Here is a 22,220-nt window from a genome sequence, read left to right as displayed (position 1 = left end):
ACATTTTGCTGACATTGATCATCCACAGGCATGCCCCCCGCAGCTCCCAGTGGCTACGGTTCACTGTTCCCAGCCAATGGGAGCTGCGGGAAGTGGTGGCCAGCACATCCCTGCGGCCTACCGCTTCCCACAGCTCCCATTGGCCGGGAACGGCGAACCGTGGCCACTGGGAGCTGCGCAGAGGGGGGCGGCATGCCTGTGGATGGTCAATAGTTAGCAAAATGTCTCGTGGCCCGCAACCAGATTACCCTGATGGGCACCGCATCTTGCCCACCACTGTATTATAACATGGGCGCTTATTGCAGAATTTATTGTAATATATCTAACCCTGGATCATGATAGATCCTCACAGATGCTGAGGGGTACGGAATGTGTAAGAAGCCTCCTGGTGTATGGCTTGTGACAACCTCAGTCCCTGTGGTTGGGTGAGCACAGTGTTTTCGGCCACACTGCAGTGGTTAATGGCCCCACTCACATCACTCTGTATTGGTCCACAAAGCAGGACAGCCATACTAGGGAGAGCATATCCACTATCCCATAGAAATGGCAGCCTGTGTAACTCTCATCCATTAGGGCAGCTTGCTTACCTGAGGCACAATTGCTCCAAGATCTCCCTATGGAGCATAGCAGCTCCACATAGGCCCCAATTCCAGTCAGTGGGTAAATGCCACAATTTGGCCCAGAGAGAGAATATATTCATAAGTATATAAATAAATATGTGCAGTATATATTCCTATATATTGTATTGATTTATTTTCCTCTCTTGTGCCTTTAAATGTTACTTAAGACTTCTGAAATGTTGCCATTCCCCATCATTGTTGATCTGTTAAATTACCCTAATATGAGAGACAAACAAGCATTGAATTATGGATTTTATCTACTCAGTAAGCAGTCTATTGAGGAAAGATGTATTTAGAGTACATGTTAACACATTTTACATTTCCAAAAAAATTTGGAACAACAGTCCATATCAAACTCAAAAAGGAACACATGGATATACGCAAAGTTTCAGTTCGCACATTTTAGACATTTCCCAAGCTTCTTAATGATAAGAAGTATATATTTATAAAACAGCATTCAGTTGCCCTTCCTCACAAAGAGTATATATGGAAGAGTCCCCTGTCAACATACCAGTGTGTATGTAGGAACGAAAGATAAGGACCCCCAGCTGCAGCTGTCTAAGTGCTCTGCAGTTCCTAATGGCAAAGTGTCAACTCAGGGATCCTCAGATACCACAGTGCATCATCTCTATCATGCTAATCTTAAGAGTCAATCATTTTGGATGTGAGAACACTTTATTTATAATGCTGCTCACTTCAACTGAGATACCAGATATCGCTGATTTTAATCGGAATAATCTGGAACCAGATATTTAAAGTAAGATGCAGTGACATTCTGTCTTGTAATAATAATCAATATATTGAAGGAAAATGCAGAATTTACCTCCTCATGGAACATACATCTTACCCATTTGAAAACAACCTATTCACATGCAAATATTGTTTATGTTCTTACCTACTGTTGAACTTCTCTGGATGTTTTTCTCGCATGATGTGGAATCTGTGGGCAATTGAAGCATCCTAACAGGAAAAAAGAAATGTGTAAATCTATCATCATGGGTAAAACTGCAAAATATAAAATCGAAATTCTAACCGAGGCACATAAACCACAAGATGTTTTGTGCACTATCATTATACCAGAGCAGTACCCTGATAATTTTGAAATCTCAGATATACAATATTCCAACAAGCAGATATAGCTCCAAATCATTCACCTACTACACATTTTACAGTCTGTTACATCTTTTTATATGAATGGAATGAGAGAGTTATTTTTGCTGAAAGTATCTCTAACTGTTGTGCAACATACAAGCATTTGTTTTCAGTGAAGGTTTACTATCCACATCATTATTTTTGCTGGACTACAGAATACATCTATGAAATCTCTTTATTTGGTAAAGTAGGATGGAAGACCCAGTCAGGTAACCTCACCTGTATACAGCCTGAGCATTTGTATAGGACCATTCAACAGTCTTGTATATAGAGTTCTGTGTGGTCTAGGTCACGATCTGGCTACCCAATATTATATACACATTTAAAAAAAATAAGTGGATTCATTATATAGGAGAACCACCATCACTGCCATTACAAAATGACTGCATGCTAAATCTCTAAATCAGATCCCTACATAAGGCATCTCCAGAGCACAGCCATTCCCAGCCTTTAGATACACATGTCCTATTACCTCATAGACACCTTGGAAGAAATGTGTAGGGGGGGTATATTTTTTATATTATATATATATATATATATATTACGAAGAGGATATAAAGCACTTTAAAATCATGGATTAAAAATAACAAATAAGAGGTAAGCTTTTATACACAATGTGATGGACTGGAAATATCTCTACTGATTCTTTATATGGTGCAGGTGTGACGCAGGAACCTCTCTGTGCCAAGAGGGACAGGAGTATAAAAGGGTTACAGGGATCCCCAGTTTCTGGTGTTTACCTACTAGTCCACCAAAGAACGTCATGTAAAGTCTGTAATGGAAGCCTGTGTCATCCTGGTCATCAGAATCATTGCGAGTTGCACGTGTGGATAACATGTAAGAAGATAGGCAGGTATATTGGAAATTATGTTCTTAAGGTCTTGTAGTTAAAGGCAAGTCACTCAAAGCTAGCTTTCCTCGTTCCTCGAGAAAAACTTCTCCAAAGAGGAGGTGAGAAACACTTATCTCCCTAGCTAACGGTTATGTGTCTTACAACAGAAGTCTATTAGCATATCAAGTTAAATAGTAATGAAGAGCTTGGGGGCACTTTAAAAGAAAATGAACAGGAAGAGGTAAACAGAGGGAGAGGGGGAGTTCTCAGGTAAAGATTAAAGGTCTGTTCTGGTATATCTGGGAGTGAAAGAAGCCCTGGCATCCTTCACTGAAGAAGTAAATTGCCAGTGTGTTTGCTTCATGAAAAAGGGATCTTAACCAGGCTTGGTTGAAAATGTTGGGAAGAACTTTGGGTGAGATAAACTTCTTTAAACAGGAGTATAATTGTCAATTAAGTTGATGCCATAGAAAGCATGTTACGACTGTTTTATATGTAAAACATATAAATATTTCAATATTTCAATTTCGTTTCAATATTTCTGTTTGCTATCAGATGAATCTCTGTTCTTTGTTAAAAAAAAACAAACTTATACTTGCCTTCTCTACACAGACATTTAAGTGTTACGTCTTAAGCAAAGCTGTGCTCTAATGTGAACACTAGGAATTATAGCTCTATGGCCTGTGTTGGGCAGGTCATCAGAATAGATGATCACCATGACCCTTTCTGGCCTTAATCTATGAATCTATGAACTAGTAAGCTGTGGTGCACTGTTCCTTTGGGAACATCAAACCTGGTAATTCTGTAAGCGTCCACTGGAGCAGGGGCTGGACACTGGGGATGCTAGGACGACTCGTGGGGTGAAGTGTGCCCAACACTAATGTGTAAAGAGAGAGTGGGGCCTGGAGGAGAGGTGCTTGTGTTGCCAGTAGCTGGTGGAGTCTGGGAGCTGAACCCAGCAGGCACAGACAAAGCTCACTGATGCTAAGGGTATGTAGTAGTGACTATGGCTCACAATCCTGAGTACCCCCAGGGAGTATCACACAAGGCCTCTCTGTGTTTGGCTATAATGGGTTATTTGCTATGGAGGCACATCAAAAGGGGTTGTTTAAGGAACCAAGCAGGAAAGGTAAAACAATAACACGTGTGAGAATCCACGAGAAACAATGGCTGAGCTATCACTGGGGGATAAACTACCTGTCTGGCTCCATCCAGCTTAGAATGATTTACTCTTTCCAAAGCTAAGCCTGGATCAAAGAACATCTAATCCCCAAAGATCCTAGAAAAGGGAGGCGGGGTTGGGTGAGCTTGAAGAGGCTGCGTACAGAAAAGCTGACACCCGATTGACAGAGACAGAGGTAGAAACTATAGAGGGGGCAATCTGTTTTTTCCCTGCCAGAGCTGGAATTGGCTTGGTTTAAACTTTAGGGGAACATACAAAGGTGTAAGTAAAAAAGTGTCTAGGCTTTTTATTGTATTTTTCCCCTTTTGCTCTAAGTGGTTTGTACCTCTGAGGAATGAATTAATAGTGCTTTGTTTTGAAGATACTGTTTCTTTGTCGTTGAAAACATATGCTATCACGGACTCTCAAAGGGAAACTATTACAGGTGTCAAAACCAAGTTGGACCTGTGTTGTTAACATGGTTGGAAACAGAAAGGTGCAGCCCAGAGTCCAATCTAAGAGTGGTTGGGCCATGTGGTTCCACCCACAGTGAGGCACAGGAAGCCAGGCATGTCCCCGATAGGGTACACTCAAGAAGCACTAAAAGGGGTCTAAGTCACAGTTTGCCTGGTGCACACGCACGTGTGCACACACACACACAACCATCACACATGATGATGTGGTATGGAATAAAGATTTTAAGCAGTATGAGTTTGTGATGGCTAACCAAATTACTCCCAAGCAGCTTCAATACTTACAAGTTACATATATCATCCCCGATGTGTGTCAGTAAAACCTTCAGACCATGCCACATTCACATCATGTATTTAAGTGCCATGTATTTAATAGAAAAATAGAAAATTATTGATGCTATTTTTCATATTCATCTATCTGTAAAATCAGTACCATTTAAGTTCAGCTGTAGTGGCCTACAAGCAAGATAAAAAATACAGAGAAAGAGAGAGAGAGAGAAACTGTGCTAACCGTAAACACATCCTTATCTGCTTCACCTCACTTGTAACTCCCACGTGGAACTTCCTTGTCTCAGTGGAGTATTCCCAAACTCATTGTCCTGTCAGTCTCATCTGCTTATCATTCACGTATTATTGTATTTATAAGAAAGTTGAAAAGTAATTTTACAAGGCAAATATTCACTATTATAGGTAATCCCGCAGTTACAAATACTTTATCCTCAAAGTGATGCTGGTAGTAAAACTTGAGCTGCCAATCTTCCATGTAAAGACAGCCAGTAGATCAAAATCAACTCTGCTATCTAGAAAGCACTGTTTTGGGTACTTTATCCACATGTTAGACACTCCAATTAGTGAAAGTATATTTACTAGAAAAAAATAAACAGAAAGGACCACCGTTGTACTTAAATTGTTAACTTTCCTCTATATTAAGGCAAAAGTAAAAGAAAGACCTAAAACAAAATGAATAAAGAAGTAGTACTGTCTTTGACAGAAACTAGAAAACACTAATCAAGGACTAACTGTCTAATGAATGAAATGAAAAGGCTAATGTGCTTACACATGCATAACAAATGCAAGGCATAAACAAGTTAGGGATCAATGCCTACTGCAGATGACAGATAGGCAGTTATTTTTCCATGGAAGGTTAATTTGCTTGAAATTTTCCCCTACCTGAACATTTTCTGACTCCAAAACAGATCAAGCAACTTAGTGAGCTGAGAGATTAAAAAGGACAATGCATAAAAATCTATTTTGATGAGCACAGCACAAGGCAGATGCATGCCACACAAATTTAATACAAACATTGCTGAAAGGGTACAACTTTGTTTATAAAAAATATAAACGAAACCAATCACTGGTACCCACACACATATATGCTTTGAAGTAGAGGAGCTGCTCTTCAATTGACTGGCATAAGACTGGCATCAATGGTGCATCGAATCCGGTGACTCCAAGATCCATTGATTGGCACTTAGATTCTTTAGTTTTAACCTGCACCCAGGCCTGGCCAATTTACATAGGATTCCATGTCACTGAGACACTGGAAGGGACTCACATGGGACCCTTGTTAACAGGGCAGCCCTTTGTTCCCATGAAGACTCTCAGCTTTCATGTAAAAAAATATTTTTAGCCCATTTCTTTGTGAAGTTAGCGTTACATAAAATGGTCTAAACAAATGCAAACTAATTGCAAGGCCCAAAACAAACCAGCAGCAGGAATCTGGAGGTCGCGATGAATTTAAGATCCACCCTCTAATAAATATAGCAGCTAGGGATCACCAGACAACATCCTCTTTACCTTGGGGAATCTATTACGAGCTTCACACCACCAGAGAAGTAGACCAGAGAGCTGGTCCACACACCTTTTAAAGTTTTCAGAGTAGCAGCCATGTTAGTCTGTATTCACAAAAAGAAAAGGAGTACTTGTGCACCTTAGAGACTAACAAATTTATTTGAGCATAAGCTTTCGTGAGCTACAGCTCACTTCATGGGATGCATTCAGTGGAAAATACAGTGGTGAGATTTATATACACAGAGAACATGAAACAATGGGTGTTACCATACACACTGTAACCAGAGTGATCCCTTAAGGTGAGCTATTACCAGCAGGAGAGCCGGGTGCAGGGGGGGAAAGGGGGGAACCTTTTGTAGTGATAATCAAGGTGGGCCATTTCCAGCAGTTGACAAGAACGTCTGAGGAACAGTGGGGGTGGGGGTGGGGATAAACATGGGGAAAAAGTTTTACTTTGTGAAATGACCCATCCACTCCCAGTCTCTATTCAAACCTAAGTTATTTGTATCCAGTTTGCAAATTAATTCAAATTCAGCAGTCTCTCATTGGAGTCTGTTTTTGAAGTTTTTTTTGTTGAAGTATTGCCACTTTTAGGTCTGTAATTGAGTGACCACAGAGACTGAAGTGTTCTCCAACTGGTTTTTGAATGTTATAATTCTTGACATCTGATTTGTGTCCATTTATTCTTTTACGTAGAGACTGTCCAGTTTGACCAATGTACATAGCAGAGGGCACATGATGGCATATATCACATTGGTGGATGTGCAGGTGAACGAGCCTCTGATAGTGTGGCTGATGTGATTAGGCCCTATGATGGTGTCCCCTGAATAGATATGTAGACACAGTTGGCAATGGGCTTTGTTGCAAGGATAGGTTCCTGGGTTAGTGGTTCTGTTGTGTGGTGTGTGGTTGCTGGTGAGTATTTGCTTCAGGTTGAGGGGCTTTCTGTAAGCAAGGACTGGCCTGTCTCCCAAGATCTGTGAGAGTGATGGGTCGTCCTTCAGGATAGGTTGTAGATCCTTGATGATGCATTGGAGAGGTTTTAGTTGGGGGCTGAAGGTGATGGCTAGTGGCGTTCTGTTATTTTCTTTGTTAGGCCTGTCCTGTAGTAGGTGACTTCTGGGAACTCTTCTGGCTCTGTCAATCTGTTTCTTCACTTCAGCAGGAGGGTATTGTAGTTGTAAGAATGCTTGATAGAGATCTTGTAGGTGTTTGTCTGAGGGGTTGGAGCAAATGCGGTTGTATCGTAGAGCTTGGCTGTAGACAATGGATCGTGTGGTGTGGTCTGGATGAAAGCTGGAGTCATGTAGGTAGGAATAGCGGTCGGTAGGTTTCCGGTATAGGGTGGTGTTTATGTGACCATCGCTTATTAGAACCGTAGCGTCCAGGAAGTGGATCTCTTGTGTGGACTAGACCAGGCTGAGGTTGATGGTGGGATGGAAATCATTGAAATCACGGAGGAATTCCTCAAGGGCTTCTTTTCCTTGGGTCCAGATGATGAAGATGTCATCAATGTAGCGCAAGTAGAGTAGGGGTATTAGGGGACGAGAGCTGAGGAAGTGCTGTTCTAAGTCAGCCATAAAAATGTTGGCATACTGTGGGGCCATGCAGGTACCCATAGCAGTGCCGCTGATTTGAAGGTATACATTGTCCCCAAATGTGAAATAGTTATGGATGAGGACAAAGTCACAAAGTTCAGCCATCAGGTTTACATTATCGGGGATAGTGTTCCCGACGGCTTGTAGTCCATCTTTGTGTGGAATGTTGGTGTAGAGGGCTTCTATATCCATAGTGGCCAGGATGGTGTTTTCAGGAAGATCACCGATGGACTGTAGTTTCCTCAGGAAGTCAGTGGTGTCTCAAAGATAGCTGGGAGTGCTAGTAGCGTAGGGCCTGAGGAGGGAGTCTACATAGCCAGACAATCCTGCTGTCAGGGTGCTAATCCCTGAGAGGATGGGGCATCCAGGATTTCCAGGTTTATGGATCTTCGGTAGCAGATAGAATACCCCAGGTCGGGTTCCAGGGGTGTGTCTGTGCAGATTTTAAAGTGAATGGAGTCAAATACTTTTAGGGCTGTATCTCAAACCTCCCCAGATTCCTTAGGCTGGTTCTGTGCACAGTGATATGCTCATGGTGGACAGTAAGCTCATGCTCAGCTCATGGTGGACAGTAACGGGTTAAATTTGGGTTGGGGTCATTGTTTCAAACTCCCTCCCACAATTCTGTGGCTGGGCATGTTAATGTTTCCAGCCTGCTCTAAGGTTGGGGAAGAACAAGCTGCTGCTGCTCATTCAGCCAGATGCTGAGCTGTGAGTGGAGCTCACTAGCAACATAGGCAAGTCAGCCACTTCAAGAAAAATATTCCTGCATCTCACACCAGTACCAGCTGGAAAACATGACAAGTGCACCAATAAATAATAAAAATAGCAAATCCTGCAACCAAAGTACTCTCTACTCAGCCCCACCAGTCACTCTGGCATGTCAAAAGGAGGACTACTACTGCTGTACTTAGAGGAAGTCCTGTATTCACCTCTAACTGCCTGCCCAATCTAAGCACAGAGTTTGAATGGTCAGTATTGGGAGGAAGCCTGGAGATCCATTCCCCACAGAATCCGGGGAGAAACCAGCTTGGAGGGAGGGGAGCACCAGCCGGAAGAGGAGACTCAATGAATTGCAGAACCACAGGAGACTCATTTGACAACCAATGATCCAGTTACCAGAAAACAGTACTGTTCCTCCATCCCATCCAATCACTCCAGAGCCAGGGACCAGAGGGCAGTTTGCCTGCCTCCAACAGCTTCTGCTACTGAGGAAAGCTGCCAGGTAGGTAAGCCATCAAGAGTAGCTTCTATGAGGTACTGGGCAAGCTTGGTGCATTGAAGGATATTGAGAGGGGGTGGAGGATTAATGGATTGGGATGATGTAACTCAAAACCTCCTCAGTGCCAACTAGCAAGGGGGTTACTTGAATATTGTGATCCTGGTATGTACATTCTGGATCACCAAAGCACATTATGTGAGGTCTTTAATGAAAGCTAGGGTCACGCTGCTCATTAATATCATTGTGAAATGGATGGATAGAGACTATGCAAAAGTTACGTAAGTAAACTGAAAATGTGTTTTAAAAGTTGTTCAAGGCAGAGTTGACAAACAGGTTTTCTGTCAGACAAAAGATATTTATTCATTGGTCTCTATATTGTCTCTATATTGTCATGAAAATTAAGCATTGTAAGTTAACACAATGACTACACATCTACATAGGAAGTCAGAAGGGGCGCATGAAATCAACAAGGTAGCAGCATGCAGGAAAATAAGCCACAAAGGTTATCACCCAGAGTACAGACAATGAACAATTGGGAATATAAGTAGAAGGCAAAATGATACCCCTTTATTCTAGGAAGTAAACAGACAGCACATTTACATTCATAAAACAGGATCTCCGCCTACCTTAGTGAAAGATGCTGCAAAGGACTTTGGGTGAGACAAAACATCTTTAGACAGGTAGTTAGCCTGTAAAATTTAGTCTTTAAAAAAGTGTGTTATGATTTTCAGAGTAACAGCCGTGTTAGTCTGTATTCGCAAAAAGAAAAGGAGTACTTGTGGCACCTTAGAGACTAACCAATTTATTTGAGCATAAGCTTTCATGAGCTACAGCTCACTTCATCGGATGCATACTGTGCAAAGTGTAGAAGATCTTGTATACACACAAAGCATGAAAAAATACCTCCCCCCACCCCACTCTCCTGCTGGCAGTAGCTTATCTAAAGTGATCACTCTCCTTACAATGTGTATGATAATCAAGGTGGGCCATTTCCAGCACAAATCCAGGGTTTAACAAGAACGTCTGAGGAGGGGGGAGGGTGTTAGGAAAAAACAAGGGGAAATAGGTTACCTTGCATAATGACTTAGCCACTCCTAGTCTCTATTCAAGCCTAAGCTAATTGTATCCAATTTGCAAATGAATTCCAATTCAACAGTTTCTCACTGGAGTCTGGATTTGATGTTTTTTTGTTGAAGAATTGCAACTTTCATGTCTGTAATCGCGTGACCAGAGAGATTGAAGTGTTCTCCGACTGGTTTATGAATGTTATAATTCTTGACATCTGATTTGTGTCCATTTATTCTTTTACGTAGAGACTGTCCAGTTTGACCAATGTACATGGCAGAGGGGCATTGCTGGCACATGGTGGTATATATCACATTGGTGGATGTGCAGGTGAACGAGCCTCTGATAGTGTGGCTGATGTGATTAGGCCCTGTGATGGTGTCCCCTGAATAGATATGTGGGCACAGTTGGCAACAGGCTTTGTTGCAAGGATAGGTTCCTGGGTTAGTGGTTCTGTTGTGTGGTATGTGGTTGCTGGTGAGTATTTGCTTCAGGTTGGGGGGCTGTCTGTAGGCAAGGACTGGCCTGTCTCACAGGATTTATGAGAGTGTTGGGTCATCCTTCAGGATAGGTTGTAGATCCTTAATAATGCGTTGGAGGGGTTTTAGTTGGGGGCTGAAGGTGACGGCTAGTGGCGTTCTCGTTATTTTCTTTGTTAGGCCTGTCCTGTAGTAGGTGACTTCTGGGAACTCTTCTGGCTCTATCAATCTGTTTCTTCACTTCCGCAGGTGGGTATTGTAGTTGTAAGAATGCTTGATAGAGATCTTGTAGGTGTTTGTCTGAAGCGTTGGAGCAAATGCGGTTGTATCGTAGAGCTTGGCTGTAGACACTGGATCGTGTGGTGTGGTCTGGATGAAAGCTGGAGTCATGTAGGTAGGAATAGCGGTCGGTAGGTTTCCGGTATAGGGTGGTGTTTATGTGACCATCATTTATTAGCACTGTAGTGTCCAGGAAGTGGATCTCTTGTGTGGACTGGACCAGGCTGAGGTTGATGGTGGGATGGAAATTGTTGAAATCATGGTGGAACTCCTCAAGGGCTTTTTTTCCATGGGTCCAGATGATGAAGATGTCATCAATATAGCGCAAGTAGAGTAGGGGCGTTAGGGGACGAGAGCTGAGGAAGCGTTGTTCTGAGTCAGGCATAAAAATGTTGGCATACTGTGGGGCCATGCAGGTACCCATAGCAGTGCCGCTGATCTGAAGGTATACATTGTCCCCAACTGTAAAATAGTTATGGGTAAGGACATGTGCTGGAAATGGCCCAACTTGATTATCATACACATTGTAAGGAGAGTGATCACTTTAGATAAGTTACTGCCAGCAGGAGAGTGGGGTGGGGGAGGTATTTTTTCATGCTTTGTGTGTATAAAAGATCTTCTACACTTTCCACAGTATGCATCCGATGAAGTGAGCTGTAGCTCACGAAAGCTTATGCTCAAATAAATTGGTTAGTCTCTAAGGTGCCACAAGTACTCCTTTTCTTGTTATGATTTTGTTTCATATGTAACCCTTTTGTTTCCATTATCCTAACTCAGTAGCTCTTGCATCTTTGATAATAGACTTATTTCTGTTTCACTATAAATATATCTCTGTGCTGTAGTATTAAGCAAGGTGCTGATCCTCAGTTGAATCCTACAAGCTGGTGTATACACCATTCCCTTGGGGACAGTAGCCCTGGTATTTCCTGTGAGTATTCAGTGGAGGCGGGGCTGGACACTACCAGAGAATGCTTCAAAAGGGCTTGGGGACTAGGATACACCTATTGTTAACCATAAGGCAAAGTAAGGACATTTGCCCAGAGGAGGGTGCTTGGGTGACTAAGAGGCTGCTGGTCTCAGAGAGGCTCTCTTTCACTGGCGGCAGGGGGGTAACAAGGAGACTCACAGCTCTGGGTCCCCCCGAGAACCATCACAGGTGAGAGAATATACAATTAGTGAGTTATGAGACTAAGAGTATGGAATTGATGGGTTTTCTGAAGAGTAGAAAAATGTGTGGAATTGATATTTTATGGTGTGGAGTAGGAAAGAAAGTATGGGATTTGTGGGTTTTTTTTGCAAAGGAGGTGAAACAAAAGTACTTCATCTCAGGGAATGTCACATATATAACTAATTGTGATAAAAATGTTTTGGGAAATCCCTTATTATAATTTGGAAATACATCACTGTTCCACCATGGTGTCACTTAGTGGACAGTTAATTTCTTTTCACGTGGTAGAAGTTTTATCCAGTTAGGATACAACTGGTGGGGTGCCTGTTGGGAGGTGGAAGAAAGAAACAAGGAAAGGAAGGGCTTATGATTGTTTTAATATGCAGCCACAACATCTAAAAATGTGAACGTGCCCAAGCACAAGGACCATTATTAAGCTACTGCTTTTAACGGTTCTGAGTCAATGCAACATCAGTGAGTGACTCCAAGAGGAAAAATCTCTTGCAAGAAAACAAACGTTTTTGTCTCAGATCTATAGCAACTCCACTGCAGATAATGCTGAATATCAAACTTTTATTATCAAGTTATTCTAACTAATTAGTTGATTTATTGCATGATGCTTTGAGAAGATCATTAAAAAGTCTTCAGTAATAGGATGCTAATAATCCAATGTCTACTACTTCCTTTAACATATGCGGTTTGTTTTACAGTCATCTACACAGTATATTAAGATAGTTGCCCAGAATGATGATGTCTTTTCTCTGCATCTCTCTTTTTCTAGACAATGTCACCCATCTAACCTGAAAATATCATAGGTTTTCCCTTGTATTTCTCCTGTCCCTTAATTTTTTTTCCCCCATTTACTGCCCAATCACTGCCTCTGCTACCTTGGTATTTTGGAAGCAGAGATGAAGTAACTGATAAATACTTGATAAATATAACTCCTAGTTAATCCTGGCTTTAACAAAGAACATGAATTGTTCGACAACATCTGAGGTAATAACCTCAAAGTACACTTCTAACAGAATGGAAGCCCCTTGTTCTCTTTAAGAGATACTAGCCATACCCTAACCCCCACACTAGAATTTTAAATGGCTGGACAATCCTTAGTCACTTCTTGCTCAGGTTTGTTTTAAACCCTGACAGTGAAGATGAGAGAGAGACAGGACAGAACACATCTGTATCTGCTCTTAGGAAATGGAAAAGATATTTTAATTGAACTGGGACATTTCTCAAAGTGACCTGCCAAGAAGAAAAGAAGCTTAAGTTGCTATACCTCTTTAATACCTTATGATTGACTTACACACATATATATTCATCTTTTTAATGGGTATTAGCATTACCGGAAAGCAATCTGAAGCAGTCTTTTCAGAGGAGTAACCTTATACATTGAGAATAACCTTATAGAAAGATTAATGCATTTAATATATGTCTGTCTATAAGCTTGCTGTGATTAAAATCTCTATTAAATAATATTTTTATGCTAATAAACAACCACATGACCGATATGCACCTTCTTTGGATGCAAACAAGCTGATTATTTTTCTAAGATGCTTCTTTAATTAAGGTTAAATGGATCTACAAGGCTAGGAAGTTTAAGGGGTAATTCAGTAACCTGTAATCTTTGGGATCAGAATGAAAATCTAACCTTAGCAATGAGTTTGCTCATATCAACTCAGTTGTTAACATAGATTAGTCTAGATACACAAAATCACAGAAAGCATAATTAAGAGAGATTTGCTTTGGTGAATTCAGAATAAAATTTCATTTTTTGATAAAGGGATTCTCTTATCACAGTTGCTCTTTATACATTCTACTGTACATGCATATTTCCTAAGGAGCAGAAAATCTCTTTGCCTATACCTGTCAATTTTTTCAGTATAAATAATTACACACATACCATCCCCACATCTTAAAAGAGCTAATGAAATGGAACAATTTATATTATATAAGCTATTCAACCATTAAAGCTTAGTGAATGGTTTTAGTGAAACTGAACCTGACAAACTAAACCATAATAATGATATTTATTTTTAAGTCAAAAATTGCTGGAATCTTTCTTGGATTAATAATCTTGTGTCCCTGTTCTTCTAGGACAAATTTAGGAGTGCTTAGATAATGCTATTCCTAGTGTCAATTATATTCTTTGCACAATCCGCACTTAGATGGACACACCTAAGAAGAAAAGGAGGACTTGTGGCACCTTAGAGACTAAAAAAATTATATTAGCATAAGCTTTCGTGAGCTACAGCTCACTGCATCGGATGAAGTGAGCTGTAGCTCTCAAAAGCTTATGGTCAAATAAATTTGTTCGTCTCTAAGGTGCCACAAGTCCTCCTTTTCTTTTTGCGGATACAGACTAACTTGGCTGCTACTCTGACACCTAAGAAGTTCATTCTGTTTCTAAAGATATTATTGATTCAAGTGGTGTTCCATATTTTAAGTATACATAATATCTCTAATACCAAAATGAAATTTATGTATTCACCCAGTTATTTATGAATGATGGATGAACAGAGAAATGTGTATTTGGAAGTCATAACCAACAACACACGCTTAAGGCTCATATTTAGGGCTAGCTTTTTGTTGAATCCCTGGGCTTCATGTTTGAGTAACAGGGAACTGGAATATTTCCCAACACCACAAAGTGAAATCCATTTTTCAGGAAAGGAGGTATTTGTGCAATATTTGCTGTCCTGACTATGTAGAGTGATCTAAAGGCAACAGGAAGACATACATGTGAATCTTCACAACGACACAACTTACGATAGAACTGAATTATCTGTGCAGATGAACTTGCTGGACCCAGACTGCCATGCTGACTGATTACATGGTCAGCAAAGAGAAGAGTAGAGCAGTGATCACATGCTAGTCAGCTAGCTTGGCCAAATAAAGACGAAGGAACTACAGTATCATCACCATCATATGTTGCTCAGAGATCTTTATTTAATACACTAAATATTTCTGTGGTAAACATTTCCAGGTGTTTCTGATAACTGCCGATGGGGAACTGCTCTGAAATTGCCAGAAAATATTTTACAGTGACTGAGCAGAATTCAGTCAAGGTCATTGCCTGAACTGGAAATCAGTGTAATCAATACAATGCAATATACACGACTGCTACTGCAGATGATTTTCTGGCACATACAGCAATAGTTCATATAAGTAAAAAAGCAGACAAGCAGCTTCAGATTCAACCTGGTTTGAAACAAGCATCCAGCACTTCACGTGTGGTTCTAGGTAGTTTTGAACATTAAGTTGGGAGAGGAAGTGGGTGGCCCTCCAGTAAGTTCCATTAGTAAGCACAATTTTACTATACTGTGAAACAACTCACAGTAACAAAGAAAATTGTGCGAGAACTGTCATTTACTATGTGTTTATACAATGCCTATCACAATGGGCTCAATCTGGCTGTGGCCTTCCGTAATATAAATGTTCAAAAATAATAATAAAGTTGACGCCTGAACAAACAGCATATTTTAGTGTTTTGAAATTTTTAAAAAGGCGTGTACAAGCCTTTTCTGACAAAGAAAGACTGATATTTTTCATCATCTTGGGTAAAACTGACACTGAAATGTCCTGTGTAAATTATACCCTACATCTTCATAAATTATATATACTTATTTCCTTGATAGGGACGGAGTCATAAACTCTTACCTGACTTCTCCTTAGAAATTTCACTGTGTTGCCAAAGTTAGTCAGAGCTTTAGCAACACAGCCCATCGTTTTTCTATGCATACGTATGTTATCAATTTGTTTCCATAGTAGATATATATTTGTATAAGAACTATGAAAACCACTGGGACATCTCTTATTGATTAACTGTCTGAAAGGATATTTTTCTCTTAATTGAAAAAGGTGGCAAATCAGTCACTGGTTCCCACATTCAGTGGTATTTTTCCATTTGAAATTCAAATATTTTATGTTGTAATATTATCTAGTATAATCAGGTCATCTCGTTCTGCGCCAACAACTGTTAGAATGTAAAAATCTTAATATAAAAGAAAGTTCCCACAATTCTTAAATGTATAATTTTGCATTGTGTAGTTCACTAAAAAAATTACACTCCTAAATTAGGGCTGGTTGTTAGACATTTCAAATACCAATGGTCTCTTACCCCTCTGCTTCACTTCAGACTTCCAAACCCCACTCTCTTCTTCACAACCCTTATAGCTCCCCTTTGCTCTTAGACTCTGTCTTACTTTTTGTATAATGACCCTTGCTTGCTCTCTTGCTACACGGCTCAAAATTCTACCTCTACCTAGGCCACTCTTCTTCATTTTGACCTAGGCCTTTCTTTTTTCTCTACTGCATCTTTGTCTTGTATGCTATTATTCCTAATTCGCCAGACCTTCAGTATTAGGGCATGTCTACACGTACAGCACTGCAGCGCCGTAGCTGTGCTGATACAGCTGCACTGCTGCAGCACGTGAGATGAAGATGCTCTCTGCCGACGGGAGAGAGCTCTCCCACTGGCATAAAAATACCACCTCCCCGTGCAGCATAAGCTATGTCAGTGGAAGGAACTCTCCTGCCACAGTGTAATCTAGGTCTGTTGGCGGGGGGGGAGAGCGTGAAATATTCACAACCTGAGCAACACAAGTTTTGCCAACATAGGCTGTAGTGTAGACATAGCCTTAGATATAGGCCCTCTTCCTTTCCTCCTGACTCACTCCTCTCACTACTGCAGGCCCTCCCCTTGTATTTCAAGCCTCTTTCCTTAGGAAGGTTACTAAGACCTTATATAACTGCTCTGATCATCATTGTTTAATTGAGCTGCTCTGATTAACAATCTTGATACTGCTCTTTGCCTTTCCCACTGTCTGCTCTAATGGACTGGTGATTGGTGAGCCAAACATCCATTTTGTCTTAAAGACAGGATAGAATAGGGAACTTCATATAATTCCCTGATACAAACTACATTAAACTGCAATTAAGGTTGAATATATGAGTAATTTAAGAGTAAAAATATTACAGTATGTTGTAAATATCCCCCCAAAAGTTATAAACCCAGGGAATCTAGTGTTAAGATGAAACTTGAAAAGAAAACCCCAAACTGTAATGACTCCATAACCATGCAATTATTATTTTAGTGTGTAGTCCTAGATTAAATTAAAAACATTTTAAAGACACATTTGATTTTTTCCGTTTTTCATCATGTCACTATAGGGTGGAGTTAAGATTGTTTGAGTGCCTCAAACTCTCCTTCAAACCATCCTCTGAGTATTCAGTAAATCTGTTGCAACAAGTAGATTTCAAAAAACTGTACTAGAGATTAATGGTAATTTTTATCATTATTCTTCATAACTGAAAACTTCTGCTTCAGCAGGGGCTGAAGAAAAATGAGCATCTAACACAGAAACTTATGAAGACCTATTCTCTTTCAAAATGTATGCCATCTCCTGTTATGCTCAATGGGGACTGAAGCCACAAATGTCCTCATCTTTGCCATCTTTTAAAATGGCCACGGCTTCCCATTGGGAACAATGGGAGCATAACCAAACTACCCTCAGAGAAGATGGTGGCCCCTAATAGTTTACAGGGTCTCCTTCATCCTGATGTCACCTTGGCTTCACTCCCATTGTTCCCCAAACTGTAGTTTTTAGGAGGACACTGTCTTTTTGATATGTAAAAAATCCTTGTTTTAAGTGCAAAACTCAGATGAACCAAACACCATAAATCCATAACTGGCACTTCCATAACGGTATGAGTTGAAAATTATATGAAATATTTCTCACATCCCTAAGGTTAATTCTTTAACATACGGGACACATGGAAGACACTTCATATCAATTCCTCTTCAGTAAAGATAGCCAGTGCAGAAATGGCTATTTGAAAAATGGGACTGAATTTTTTTAAAATCAGTGTAATTAGATTTCATTACATTGAGCATTCAGGGGCAGAAAAAGACCCACAGTATGAAATCCAAGTCCCCTATTTCCAAAAGATATAAAGCATATGAAGAATAATTGAAATAAGTTGGTATCTGGATAAATGGCAACAGGTTACAGCTCGCGACATTGCTAACTAGTCAATAGCACCAATAATAATAGATATGTGACTTGTACTTTGTGATCTGTATAGTCAAATTCTCTATAATGAGTCACACACATTTCCCTACAGAAACATAACCATCTCTCTTTATATCTGGTTTGAATAAATAATTTAGTTATGCAAATTTTTTTACAGGCAGTATCTACACAGTGTATGGAGTGCAGAGCTATACAGTACATATTTTTGTCATCTCTTGACATTAAAAGGTTTTGAGGTTAAATATTTCTATTTATTCTGCAGACAGATTCTATTATGTGGTATAAAAGCAATAAGTCACAGGTTATTATCTGAATGTTTCTTAAAAGGATATCAATTTACCTTCACAGTCTCCAATTGGCTAATAACTAAGTATTGTGAAGGGACAACATTAGAATCTATTTAAATTGCTCTCTTTGGCATCAGTTGCTAAAGAAAAACAGAGTGACTTGTGTAAACCAATTCCATATCTCACCTCCACACCTTGCAAGGCAACTTCACGGCTGGAGAGGGTCACCCCAAAGGGACTAAGTTAGTCTGAAATACTTGTGTGTGTGAATTTACAGCCAGAATTTGGCTCCAATGGAGCAATCTCCTGACTAGAAAATGCCCAAATTTTAGCAGAACCATTGTGAAGAGTGTTATGTATAGAGAGGGTGGCTCTGCTGCCCCATGTGCCACAGAAATAAGTTATGTGGAAGAGCTACGCACAGGCCTAAAAAGGAACGAGAGCATGACCAGTGGGTCTCTGAACTCGAGTAGATCTAGTAACTAAGAACCCACATCTATTTACTGTCTATGCATTTACACCATGCTCTGCAGTGGGCCTAGGCTGCTCCAGCAATTTGTGGCTTTTGTAGTCACTTAGGGCACTGGTGTAGCAGATTCAATTTTCTGGCTCCAAGGTTTTTGGGAAGATTCCAGTAATGAAACCACATATTAGTCCCCTGTGCAAGGCTGATATACTTGAGACGAGCATGTGGGATGAGAATTCTCCCACAAGTGAATAAGATAATCAAGTTATCGTACCCAAATTAGTTTGGTGTTTGGTACAAGTTAAAATAATTGCCGAAGAGTATACAATTGCCAATACAATGACTGGGCTTGAGTTCCTTAAGTACACTTGTCAAGGAAAGAAAAAAAACCATCTAATGTTTTGCCAAGGCTTCCCCTCACTCTCATTCCACCCCACTTCGCACACACTCTTTATATCTAATTATATGGTGCCCGTCCCAGAGACCAGTGAGTGCCAATATAGATGCATTTTCAAACTGGTGCCTGAGAATAGGTGTCTAAATTCATATTTAGGTGCCTACACGCCTGTTAATAATCTGTAAATACACCAGATTTTCAACAGACCAGAAGCCTGGGGCCGTATGACTGAATGTGCAAATGGCCGACTAGATGCTAAACTGGTCATTTATCTGTGTATTTATCACTATTTTTTATGCATGGCTAGAGGCTTCTGCCATTTTGAATATCTGAAATGAAATGCTGATTTCAACAGTTATGCAACAATTCAGCAGTCAACCCATATACAAGCAAAGCATTTAAGCCTATGCTTAAGTAGAGTCACATGCTTAAGTTGCATTAAGTTCGATGATACTGTCCTGAATAGGGTGGTTTTCCTGAATTTGGGCTAAATATGTATTTTATGCATATATATTATAGAGACAGTTTCAGAAATATACTTTCCTGTAAACTGCAATAACTTAATTTGATTCATCTAATCAAAAGTTCTAAGTGAACTTTTGGTCTAAACATAAACTTAACTAAACAAAACACCCTTGAACTTTTGACCTTAAAAAAAGTACAAGGCTGAAAGATGCTACTAGATTTTATAAATTTGCAAATCAAAATGCACCTGTTTGTAAAGCACTGTTTTGCCTCAGCAACTCAGATAGTTAAATAATGTAATGAATGTTAAATGACAAGCTAGTAGTCTCAAATTTGCAGCACAATAAGCAGACACTTGGCTTGACAATGCTTGTAATAAAATTATCTTTGTAATTACAGTGCAGATAATTTTTGTTAATGTTCATTTTTATTCAGACTAAAGTATCACAGTCATACGAGGGCAACCATACCATTAGACTACCGTATACGAACAATTAAGTTGTTGTAACTATTTGGTATACGATCAGCATTAATAATGACAATCCAGAGGAGTTGTATGTTTGTTTACTGGAGTGTTAGATACCCCAATTAACTTCTAGAACAAAGCCAGTACAATTTAGAGATCAGCCCGCTCCAAACACCTATACAATCTGGAGAAGTCTGGATATTAACCTGAGGCTTAGGACCCTCTCTAGTTTCATGATGAACATACACTACTCTGCAGTGTTTCTGATCCCTCAATTTGAAATGCACATGACTGACGCACTCACCTTAGTGCTAGCTGGAATATACACAGACATTTCTTTCTGACAAGCACAATGAAAATGTTCAAGTTACAATGACTAACTGAAAAGAAGACTTCATGTCAACATTCCCCAAAGGGAAATCTCATAATGGGCTAAGACTGCTTTTCATTCATGCATTATTTGTCACTAAACACTGTCACTGGAATAAAACATTTTTTTTTGCTCTTATGTTTCTTTCAGTAAAAATACTTACATTGTTAGAAATTACTAAAGTATCATCCACAACAATTTCACTGTTATTGTACAAATTGTCAATTATGCCATCTGAATTATGGATGGAATTTTTAAAAGGCTTCCATTTTTGTAGTCTTTAGAAAGGACAATGAAATCTATAAAAAACCAAGATTACAATTTCCGTATTTAAAATGTACACCAAGTAATTCAAACAAATGTTATGACATTTAAGATAATGAAACCCTTCATTTATGCCAGGGTGTCCTATTTCACATATAAGGAGTCACAACAGATGTCCAAATACTGTAATGCCAAAAGAAAGCTAGGGCATATCTTGATTAATACCCTTAGAGCAGTCCATGGTGTCTCTTTAAAACTGGCATGCATTACTTCAAAACATCTATTCAAAATCCATTCTAGGAAACACAGCTAGACAAAGTGTTCCCAAGACAAAAGGAAAACAATAAAACTCTGTATAACCCTTTTAGCAATGTAAGCTGCATATTATTGACAGACCATTCATTGCAATCAGCAAATGATTAATTGCAAATTTGTTGCTAAATTGACCACGGAAAAAGACCAGCTTCAGGGTACTGTTAAAGAGGAAAAACTTATATTAAAAATGATTGGAGACTTTTTGTAGTGAATTAATTCTAATCAATACACTGGTTGACTACACAGTGGAATAATGACTTCCTTAAATAGCATAGGTACCCATTATTGTAGACATTCAAATTAATATTTAACCTCGTGCCTTTCTCTTTTTTTTTAACCTTCTGATACAGCATTATTCTAACCTCACCTTTAACAATTAAACAATCCACCTATTATCTAATGCAGAACACAACAGATTATTCTAATTTTTAATATAAATCAGTTTGGGAGGCATAATATACATAGGAACATTTGAAATCTAACAGAGCAAGCAACAGTGTTTCTTAGACAATTTTGTAGGTAGTGCTCTGAGTCTTTTTTAAATAAGGGTACTAAGGAAGCAACGTAAAATTCTGAGTTTCTTAGTCAACAGCGTAGCAGAGAGTTACACATAATTTGAAATATTCTGGCAGTGATTACCATAAAGCACATATTCAGCCTAAACCTAGCACAAGAAAAAGATGTGTTATGCCACTTTCCCTTTTGAAGCAGAGACACTGAGGATCTCTTATTTTGATGTGGTTTATGATTGTAATAGGAAGAAGCAAAGTGAGGAAATTTATTTCCTCAAATACAGTACATAGACTATATACAGTATTTCTTAGTACAGAAAGTAGGATCAAAGCTACACTTCACTGTAGCAGAATGGTAAGGCAGGGCTAGCCTTTCATTTTAAAAACCTGTTTGGGGATAGTTTATAGCCTCATAATTTGAAAATCCACTAACAGAAAGGATTTTGCCAAGGAAGTTCTCAAATCTAAAATGAAAGCTCTAATATACTGGTTGGGATGTCACAGGATGACTGGCCCCATTAAGGCAAGATGGGATCAGCCCCACTTCCCCCCCCCCCCCCAATGCATAGCCAATTTTTCTCCCCAGATGAGGAGAATGAGGAGGGTCAGGAGAACCAAGCAGCCCTGGGGTAGATCAGGAAGAGGCCTGGAGAGAGAAGTGGCTGCAGGTGGATGTTGGCAGGTGCCTCCAGATACTGCACTGAGTAAGAAAGCTTGTGCAGGGCCCTAAATTAGCAGTGGGGAAGCCACCATCAGGGAAGGAGAAGGCCAAACTCCAGGCCAGAAATGCTGGGAGAGGAGGAAC

At 39.8% G+C, this 22,220-nt stretch overlaps 1 protein-coding gene across 2 annotated transcripts in view; it reads right to left on the bottom strand.

Moving 5' to 3' along the window:
* The window catches only part of DGKB (diacylglycerol kinase beta), a 452,380-nt gene that overhangs the window by 169,951 nt on the left and 260,209 nt on the right, over positions 1 to 22,220 (bottom strand). For both annotated transcript variants that reach the window (XM_073333808.2, XM_073333809.2), the window contains exon 20: positions 1,516 to 1,580. In XM_073333808.2, the coding sequence (XP_073189909.1) occupies positions 1,516 to 1,580 (65 nt within the window). The remainder of the gene's footprint in view (positions 1 to 1,515; positions 1,581 to 22,220) is intronic.

This window comes from Lepidochelys kempii, chromosome 2 (genome assembly GCF_965140285.1).
Source record: "Lepidochelys kempii isolate rLepKem1 chromosome 2, rLepKem1.hap1, whole genome shotgun sequence".
Classification (NCBI taxonomy): Eukaryota; Metazoa; Chordata; order Testudines; family Cheloniidae; genus Lepidochelys; species Lepidochelys kempii.
The sequence above is the reverse complement of the archived record's forward strand: the minus strand, read 5'-3'. Positions and strand labels throughout refer to the sequence as shown.